The 9,682-nt window shown below is 44.2% G+C and overlaps 1 protein-coding gene across 3 annotated transcripts in view; it reads left to right on the forward strand.

The window, feature by feature from the left end:
* The window catches only part of SPATA13 (spermatogenesis associated 13), a 91,511-nt gene that overhangs the window by 29,173 nt on the left and 52,656 nt on the right, over positions 1-9,682 (forward strand). For 2 of the 3 annotated variants that reach the window (XM_005865911.2, XM_005865912.2), the window contains exons 2-3: positions 4,810-5,175; positions 6,902-7,046. In XM_005865911.2, the coding sequence (XP_005865973.1) occupies positions 5,032-5,175; positions 6,902-7,046 (289 nt within the window). In that variant the 5' untranslated portion in view covers positions 4,810-5,031. The remainder of the gene's footprint in view (positions 1-4,809; positions 5,176-6,901; positions 7,047-9,682) is intronic. The other variant, XM_005865914.2, reaches the window with a different exon arrangement.

Below are 9,682 nucleotides of genomic sequence, written 5' to 3' on the forward strand. Positions count from 1 at the left end.
GTGGAGGCCATTTACCCGATATGCTATTCCATACATAACCTTATACTTTATACTTTATGAATCAATAAACATTTACAATTTTTAATTATAAACCTGTGTTTTCTATCAAAATTACTTCTTGCGTGAATTTTGGGACACCCTTTATAATTTTTAAAAAAATAAATACTTTTTTTTAAAAATCTGTGCCAGGGCTGCAGAGTGGAAAGGACAGAGATTCTGCAATGAGAGGAATAAATTGGTTATAAATTGGGATCTTCCCCTTTCTGGCTCGATTAATCTGAGTGAGTAATTTTATTTATTTCAGCCTCAAATAACATAAAATGTGGCAAATGAAACATCCCTAGGGTGGTTGTGGAGGTTAAATAAGGTAACACGTGCCTGGTATATAGTTCTCATTAGTGTCATTATTGCAGTCCTCTACATTGTCAAGGTGTTCTCCCTTCTCCCCTCCAGCTTGGTGACTGTACCTGCCCTCCCTACAGAATCCAGGATTCTGAATACCTAAGAAGGCTTACTTTTTGTTAATCCTTATTCGAGGATATTATTCCATTGATTTTTAGAGAGAATGGAAGGGATGGGAGTGACATAGAGAAATATCAATGTGAGAGAGACACGATTGGTTGCCTCCCGCACGTGCCCCAACCAGAGCCTGGGCCGGGATTGAGCTGCAACCAAGGTATGTCTCCTTGACCAGAATCGAACCCGGGACCCTTCAGTCCACGGCTGACACTATCCACTGAGTCAAACTGGCGAGGACGAGACTTACTTATTAACAGTATCCTGAAAGTACCTTGGCTTGTTCAAAGTAAAGTCTCTTTGCTTTAGTTTATTTTTTAAATCTACACAAAGCATCTTAATTTCTTTGCCTATAATATTTTCTTCTGAATTCCCTTGCTGTGTTAGTTTCTTAGAGCTACTATAATAAACTACCACAAACTGGGTGGCTCAAAACATTTATTCTCTTCGTTGCAGAGGCCAGAAGTCTGAAATCAAGGTGTGGGCAGGCCAAGCTCCCTCTAAGTTCCTAGGGGAGAGACTTGGGTTTCTTGGCTTATAAATGCATCATTCTGATCTCTGCCTCTGTTCTCACATGCCCTTCTTCCTTTTGTCTTTGTCTGTGTTCAGATTTTCCTCTTCTAGGGACACCAGCCATTGGGGTAGGGGACACCTAATCCAGTATGAGCTAATCTTAACTCAGTACATCTACAAGCACTGTATTTCCAAGTAAGATCACTTCACAGGTGCTGGGAGTCAAGACTTCAACATGTCTTACAGGAGGACACAGTACAACCCACAGCACTTGCCAGTCACTTTAGGTCAGGCTTCTGAACAGACATATGTGACATCAGTTTTTCTGCGTGTGTTTTTCTTTCTTTTTACTTCCAGGTAGTAATTTAATCTTGCTGTAGTTTCAAAAAACATTTTAAAGTGTCTCATCAGAAGTAATGAAATCTATCTTGGTTTTTTACTTTTGTAAAGTAAAGAAAGGAATTTTGTATGGGAAGAAAAGCTGTAGGGACCCCTGTCTAGGGAAAGTACTTTAAAACTGTACTGAGGAACAAGAGTTAAACTGAAAAGTGTGTTTACAAAAGTTTATGACTTGGGTGTGAATTGGCCATTCAAGCTTGAGAGCCCCAGAAGCTCAGGCTGCTGACCTGCCAGCAGAAGCTGACTGAGCAGATCTCTGGCCACTTACACCCCTGATTTGAGAGTGTTAAAAGCGGGAAGAAGTCTCAGAGAGCATGGATGTGGTCAACTGCTTGTTCCTTCAGTGTGTCTGTGGGCCACCACTGCCTGTAGCGGAGTCCGAGGTAGGTTATTGGAGAGCGTTGTTTGTTGGTGGTGCTGGGTTTGTAATTCCAGGTATAATCACACTCAAAGTGAGTTCCCCAGGATGAAAGTAGGTCATATTTTGCAAGTAGGTAAACTTTGCTAAAAGAAGTTTTAGTCTTGGAATATGCATCAAAGTTCAGATTTGTTCTGTGAGGAATGTAAGTCGCTTCTGGCTAAGGATCTCTATTTGAATGTGAGCTTAACGCTGAGGGACTTTACATTGTTCCCTCCCTCCTTCTCTCCTTCCCTCGCTCTGTTTGCTAGGAGTAAAAGGAACATTTCAATTTTACATGTTATTCTGTTAACTAAGTTTTGCAGTTCTAGAACATTTGGCACCACTTAGAGGGGGTGTTCTCCTTGGGGTGTATCAATGGTTACGGTGGAAGTAAGTTGCTTCTCGGGGGTGCTCCCATGCAGGCTGGTAGCCCCAGAGGGCTGATGTGTGAGGGAGTCAAGCCTGTGCTGGCCACCTCCTGCCCTCTAATTCTCTGCTCTCAGCCTCCATCACTTCCTAGAGTGTGTTTTGGTCTCAGAAGATTTATTACCTGAACAGCTAAGACAACTTCTTATTTTCCTAAACCCATTTTCTTACTTTGTTTGCATCAGTGAGGAAAAGCAGGTTGCATGTTGCATAAGTGCAATCAAAACCTCATGTAGATTTGTGACCAGACTACCCATTGCCCGTAATTTTGTTGTACTTCTGTTTTTCTAGCACATTCTTTCTGAACCTTTTTATCTCAGGGTAATAATATAAATAGGTTTAGTCTCATTGTGTGCTTAAGTCGTCTGTGCCATTTGATGTGGTAATTTAAACTCTCCATAAAAACCTGTTTTTCATATGTAATGTAATAAAATAATATAAACATTTCCATGACTTCTCTTATACTTTCCCAGGGCAGTGTCACAGAGGAAAAACTTTTCCTCTACCCTCTTAGGTTTATGCTTAGGGGTTCTTAGAATTAAAGTTGACAAAAGGCAAATTTGGGAAAGACATTTTTTATTCATGTAGGTAAGTGGGAGTTCACAGAAAAGTGTGACTCCAGGAAGTGTTTGAATTGGGGGCTTATATACCATCTTAATGAGGGGGAAGGGTGCTGATGGGAAAACAGGTGACTTTTCGGAAAGGTAGCTGGGACTGTGAAGAACAGGTGAGAGATAGGATGGTTTTGTGACCCTATCTGTGTAGGTGAGGGCTTCTCTGCAGCGGTAAGAGTGCATCTTCCCTGGTTGGAAGAAAGAAACTCTATCCAAGGGAGCAGATTATGACAACTGAGTTCTTCTGGGTGGCCCTGCTTTAAGGCAGATGAGGGAGTTCAGAAAAAAAGCCCATTCTTAAATACCATCAAAACAGATGGAAGGCCATGGTGGTGCATTCTGGACCCCTTCAGTGGAGACTTAAAAGAGAGGTAGATTCCAGGCAGTAGAGTCACTAGATAGCAAGGTCATTGGTGAATGCTAGAACCCATCTTCCTTTGAGCAGAGGTGACTTGGTATCGTGGAAACAGAAATTACGAGGCCCACATTTCTGTGTCTCTGTTGCTGCTCATTGGCTGTGTGGCCCTAAGCAAATCACTTCTCTAGGTCTCAGTTTTCCTGATTTAAAAAATGATGGGCACAGGGTAGAGTATCTGTAAGTCCTTTCCTGTTTGCTTTGCTCTTCAGCACATTTCCCACGGTATGTGATCTTAGGGGATGCTTGGACACACCAGATTGGAAATTACAGGACCTGCATTTCAGGTCTCAGTTGCCACTGATTAGCAACAGGTGGGACTTCTTGGGCCAGCAGTGATCATGGGCGGGGCGGGGGCAGGGCTGGTCTGCCAGGGGATGCCACAGCAGCTCAGCTGGCCATTTCCATCCACTAGGTGGCCTGCCCTGCAATCACATGAGTTTTCTGGGTAATTTAGTTCCCTTCTGGTGCTGTTATGTTTTTATTGTATTTTAAATAATGTATAGGAATGGAAGAACTGAAGGCACCCAGGCTCCCAGGCCTGCGGCAGACTTTGGCTAACCCCTCCCTGGCCCTCCCATAGAGCTCTGAGACCAGTCTCAGGGGTCTGCTGAGGTGGAGCTCATCTCCAGGCTGTGCCAGTCAGGGGATTGTAATTCTATGGCAGTGCTTTTTTAAGAGGGATGATTAACTATGGCTGATAGGGCTCTTACCATTGTATTTCATCCGCACTAGGACCCATTTTTCCCTAGGGAACAGTTACAGAACCACATCCACAGAAGTAACTTGCCTGAGGTTAATAAAGCTAGGGGTCCAATCTGACCGAAGTCTGCTCATTCTCAAGCCTTATGGCTTTTTTCCTAGTAAATTGCATTGCCTCTGAAAAAGTTACTTGAAAAATTAGAACGTGTTGCCTAATTTAGGATCATAGACTCTCCAGCTGTGGTATTGTCTACTCTGAAACCTGAGATCCTGAAGGGTCAGTTGAGAGGTGTCCAAGCTCACATTGCTAGTTAGTAGCCAGATCTGGTTCTTGGAATCCTAATTTAGTGCTTTCTCCTCCTTCCCTAGCAACCCAGACTTAATCTTCTGAAAGCACCTTCTATTTTTAAACATTATTGCAATACAATACCTTAGAGTAGCAGTGGGTAGCATTGCACATTCATTCTTCTACTGGCAGACCTGCCTTTCCCCTATGCTATTGGTATGTGTATTTTGGGTGACACCCCTACCATACTTAAAAGTTCTTTTTACTAACTCCTAATGGTACTGGTTTTTTAAGTATCTTTTATCAGGGCTCATTAGTCACCAAGCATCACTATTTAAATTCATTTGAATTCAACTTACAATTGAAGATAGACGTGGTTATTTTAATCCACATTTCAGTTATGTTTGTTACACAAAAAGAAGTAAATCTAGAAAGCCTCCTGGTGGAGCTAAGGGAGGGTAGAGGGGAATGTGTAGCATGTTCTTTTTACTACCTTCCTGGATATTGGCACTCACCTGACTTGTTCAAATTTGAAAAGGTTTTTACTGAGGAATCCTGGAGGCGGGGCTCATCCCTGGAGGAAGATGGGAAGGAGGCTCAGAGGATCCCCAGGAGGCGATGGGGCTCTGGGAGGAGGTCCCGGCCTCGACCACTCTCAGACTATGGCCAGTTTGCCTGCCGAAGTTTGTCTATTCCTGAAGACTCAATTGCTGTGGACCCCCAGAAGGAGGACATTGTGGACAGTGACCACCAGCTGAGCATGGCCTCCACGGTCCCCACAGACCAGAACGCAGCCATGGGCTGCCCCAAAGGATGCCAGAGAAGACGCCCCATCTCCGTGATAGGCGGGGTCAGCTTCTATGGGAACCGCCAGACAGAAGCAATAGAGACTCTTCTAACCCAAGTAAGATCTGGTGTGCTTCTACCAAAGCCAGCAGAGCCCTCAGCTTCCTGGCCTTTGTTCCCCCTGCAAACTAAACGGGACGCTGCTTTCCTTTCTTTCCTGACTCAAGGATGATGTCATCTGCTCACAACCTTTCTTCCGGACTTTGCAAACTGCACATATTAGAACTAATAATCTGACATTTGGATGTTTTACTAATCTTCTGTCTTTGCTGGGATCTTGAATGATGTGTGAAAGTAGTTGGCTGTTTGTTCCAAATCATCTGAGATTTGAACAAGGGGAAAATAGCAGTGTGTATTTGGTGAGCTTCCTGAAAGAGAAAGCATCATCCATTGTTAACATGTAAAGATAAGAAGAGAACAAAGAAGTCGATTTTTTTAGGAGATAAGGAAATAATTTTTTTCTACCATTTTCTTGCTTTTGAGTTGCACTTTTTCAATTGCTTTAACAATAGATTAAAATCTTAATTTCATTCACTTAGTATAATGTAGTAATTCAGCAAGTATTTATCAGTTACTCAAAGGGCTCTTTGAGGATATAAAACATTTAAATAAAGGCCCTGGTCAGGAGGAGTTTCTGTTATTTGGCAAGACTACATCCCAGCCATGGCCCAGGGTTCACCAAACAGTACATGAGTAAGTGCCCAATTTCATACTTTAAATTTGCTGGCTGATATCATAACCCATAAAATTCTCCTAAAAGGGAAAGTCTATGTCGGTATAGCTTTTCTGTTTATGTTCCGCCTGTAAAGCCCAGCACAGCACCTTGTTTATACATTGAGCATGCAAAACCCTCTTGCTTAATTGAATTGAATTCTTAAGGTAAAAACAAAATAAGTTGAAGAATACCACAAACATTTTGCTGTGTTAAGATGCTCTGCATGCTGGGAAATAATTCTGAACTAAAGCAAACCGTGACCTCTTAATTCAAAATACACAGAATATGGAAAATCTAAAGCACTTAAAAATTATTTCGCTTTAGAACATCAAAAAGGAGTGTGGTCAGATAACTTTCTGCATGGTAAGCTCATTTTGGGAACTCGGTGAAAAAGCTAAAGAAAGCACCAAGCAGCTGGGCCTGTGTTGCAGTTATAGGAACTGTTAATGTGGAAAGTCAAAAGGGCATAGAGATGATTCTATAGACAAGGGCAAATTTTTGAAAACCCAGTTCTTTTTTTAAACAAAGCTTGGTTGTCTTGTTATTTTAGGTAAACAAGAATTGTATTCCACAAATACTTAGCTGGTACCTGCACGTGGATGCGTAGGAGACCAGAGTAAATAGCTGAGCCACAATTGGTCACCCTGGCCATGGTCTTTGGCACTGATTTTGCTGCTTCTGAAGGCTGCTGCTGGGAACACATCTTCCTAACCTGTATCTCTGAGAAAGCCACCACTTCCTAAATTTGCTTTTCCTCTTCTTAGCTAACATTTTGCTTTTATTGAGTGTTGCCTGTTGGTATGTTGTTGACAGATAAAATGAAAAATGATCCTGTGAGGTAAGAGCCAGTGGGTTGATACTGATTTTTTTAAATGTCAGAATAACTCATTGCAGTTCAGCCTCAGTGCAGCTGCAAGCTTTTCACATGCTTCAGAGAAACCATGTCACATCTGCGAGGAGCTTCGAGGTGAGAACGCTGAGCTCCTTGCAGCTAAGCTGTGTGTGTGAAGAGCTTGCAGAGCTGCCACTTCCTGGCATCTTCTCACAGCCTCTTGCTTTCTTTTTGTAGCCAGCAGCCAGGCCGCCCGTGCCAGCTCACCAGGTGCCACCCTACAAAGCGGTTTCAGCCCGGTTCCGGCCGTTCACATTTTCCCAGAGCACCCCCATTGGGCTGGACCGTGTGGGACGACGGCGGCAGATGCGAGCATCCAATAGTAAGTCTCACAGGCCCCCTGTTTGGGGTCTCCCCTTTCAGCAACTGGTGTGGAACCCTTGCTTTGACTCTCCAGTTAAACCAAGGTGTCCAGTTCACTGTGGACCTTTCCGCCTGTCTCTGGGCCAGGTAGTTGTTTGTCTCACTGTGAGGAAGGCTCACCTGAGGAATCGGGTTTGTCATCTGCTGTCATGTCCCGGGTGGGTGCTCTGCGTCATTACGGTGGCCCTAAGTATGAGAAGTTTGCTCCTTTCTGTGCACCTCAGTGTTCCTGCAGGTAGACAGCTGACCCAGAATGCAGTTTCGGGGGTTCGCCTTAACCTTCTTGAAGCTCTTTCTGGATATTTAAGATTCACCAATGCTGTTTTGAACACCAAAGAAAAGATATCTAATACAGTAGTTAATATGCCACCATAGCACTTACCCACTTGTTAATTTGAAATAATACCACATGCTTTGGGAAGATGTTTAAACTCCTAAAAAAAGACAATCTTTCCCTTTACTAACATTTATGACCATGCCAGTCAGCTGGGTGGATACTGGCATGGTCCTGGTCGCACGGGGCGAGAGTCAGAGCTGACTTTTATTGAGAACCTACCACATGGCAGACACCATCCTGTGTGCTTGCTTGGATGTATTCACATATTTGATCTTCTTAACTCGGCGCCATGGTGGTACTGCATTATCCTGTTTACAGAGAAAGAAGCCTAGGTATAGATAGGTCAGCTGCCCTGGGTCACTCACCCAGGAAGTGGCAGAAATGGGATTTACCTCCAGTCAAATAGAGTTTTCAATAGCAAGGCCCATGCTTTAACCACTGAACTATGCCGACTATTTAAAGAAATGTACCAGACTATTAATGATTAGCTTCAATTGCTAGGTTTACTGTCTGACTTTTAAAAATGAATGTCTTGTGGTGGGCATGAGAGCGGTGAGCTGGGCAGCAGGAGCTGCAGCCTAGGCCCGGGCTCTGGTTGCAGTGCTGCCGCTAGCCTGCCCGCCGTGGGCATGCTCCCCGTGATGCTGGTGATGGAAGCTGTAAGAAGCAGGGAGAGTTAAGTAATATTTTTTCAAAAGACTTGAAAGAGGCTAAGGGTGTTACTTGGGGAAGACTTAAATTTCAGAGAGGAGGGAAAGAGAACAAGGAGGTGTGGAATCCTTGTTCTCTTTCCCTCTTGCTTTAGACGGGGCAATAAGAAGGGCACAGAAACTGTTGAAGAGGGTGTCCTGGGAGGGCTAGCATGTAAGAGGTCAGAGAATTGGTGACTTGTGCAGTAACTTGGCATGGTTGCTAACTCGTGCCACACATATTGGAGGAATTGAGGCGAGACTCCTTCATCAAACAGAGGCAAAGGCAAAGGGAAATTAGATGGCAGCTGGACACTGAGGAAATCTGCGATCATCTCAAGCCCAGATGTCCAAGAGAGCTTGTTTCTGGGAAAGAAGCCTGTGGCTCCTCCTGTCACTGATGCCTTTGTCATTCTCTTAAGGGAGCAGGCCAAACACCTTGGAATCATTACTCCCCTCATCCGTAGTCACTCGTCTGGTCCTCAGCAGCCCCTGCTTCTCAGGCCCCTTAACCCTGACCTTCAGCTGCTGCCCTCCCCCATGGCTTCCTTGGGCCGGGCTTTTATACACTCTAGTCAGAGATACTGTTCATATTCAGTTCTTTTTTGTTGTTGTTAATCTTCACCCAAGGATATTTTTCCATTGATTTGTAGAGAGAGTGGAAGGAAGTGGGAGAAACAGAGAGAGAGAGAGAAACATCAGTGTGAGAGAAACACATCAAATGGTTGCTTCCCACATGTGCCTTTACCAGGGCTGGGGATTGAGCCTGCAACCAAGGTATGTGCCCTTGACTGGAATCGAACCCAGGACCCTTCAGTCTGAGGGCCTATGCACTATCCACTGAGCCAAACCAGCTAGGGCATCAACTCTTACTTTGTTATTTCCTTGCAGACTTTCCCCATCATCATTGACGTAACATCTTAGTTCCTTAACCGAGTTTACAGGTTTCTCCGCCACCCCAGTCTGACATTCCATCTGTGTCTCTCACTTCTCTTTCCCAAGCTTACCGTTCAGTGTTCCCACCATCCTCCAGGCTCTCACACTCCCTTGGCTCTAGTTCGCCTAGAATTTCTTTCCTTTCCTTTAAGCGTTCTTTCCATTTAAGATTCAAAACTCATTCCCATCTACCCTTGGCAACACAGTAAATTCATTGTTATGCTTCTGCAGAGCAGTTTAGCCACAGGCTGTGAAACATTCTCTGATCAAGTCATTGACTTCTGGTGATGTATTTTGAGAAAGTTATCCAAATGGAGAAAAAAGCTACATGCACAAGATGTTCTTCACAATATTATTTGTGATAGCAAAAAGTTGCAGTGTCAGTGTCATCACAGTGGACTATGGATTTGGAGTCATGTGGGTTACTACTTCAAAACAGTATCCTATATAATAAAGAGGTAATGTGCAAATTAACCCTCACGCCCTCACAAGATGGCTGGCTATGACCAGGCCGGCAGGGGGGTTAGTGAGGGATGACCAAACACCTGAACAGCAGGCTGCGTGGGGCGACCAGGCCGGTGGGGGGGCCATGAGGGGCAACCAGGCCAGCAGGGGGGGGCAGTTAGGGGCGAC

The sequence above is a fragment of the Myotis brandtii genome, unplaced genomic scaffold, assembly GCF_000412655.1.
Source record: "Myotis brandtii unplaced genomic scaffold, ASM41265v1 scaffold216, whole genome shotgun sequence".
NCBI classification, from domain to species: domain Eukaryota; kingdom Metazoa; phylum Chordata; class Mammalia; order Chiroptera; family Vespertilionidae; genus Myotis; species Myotis brandtii.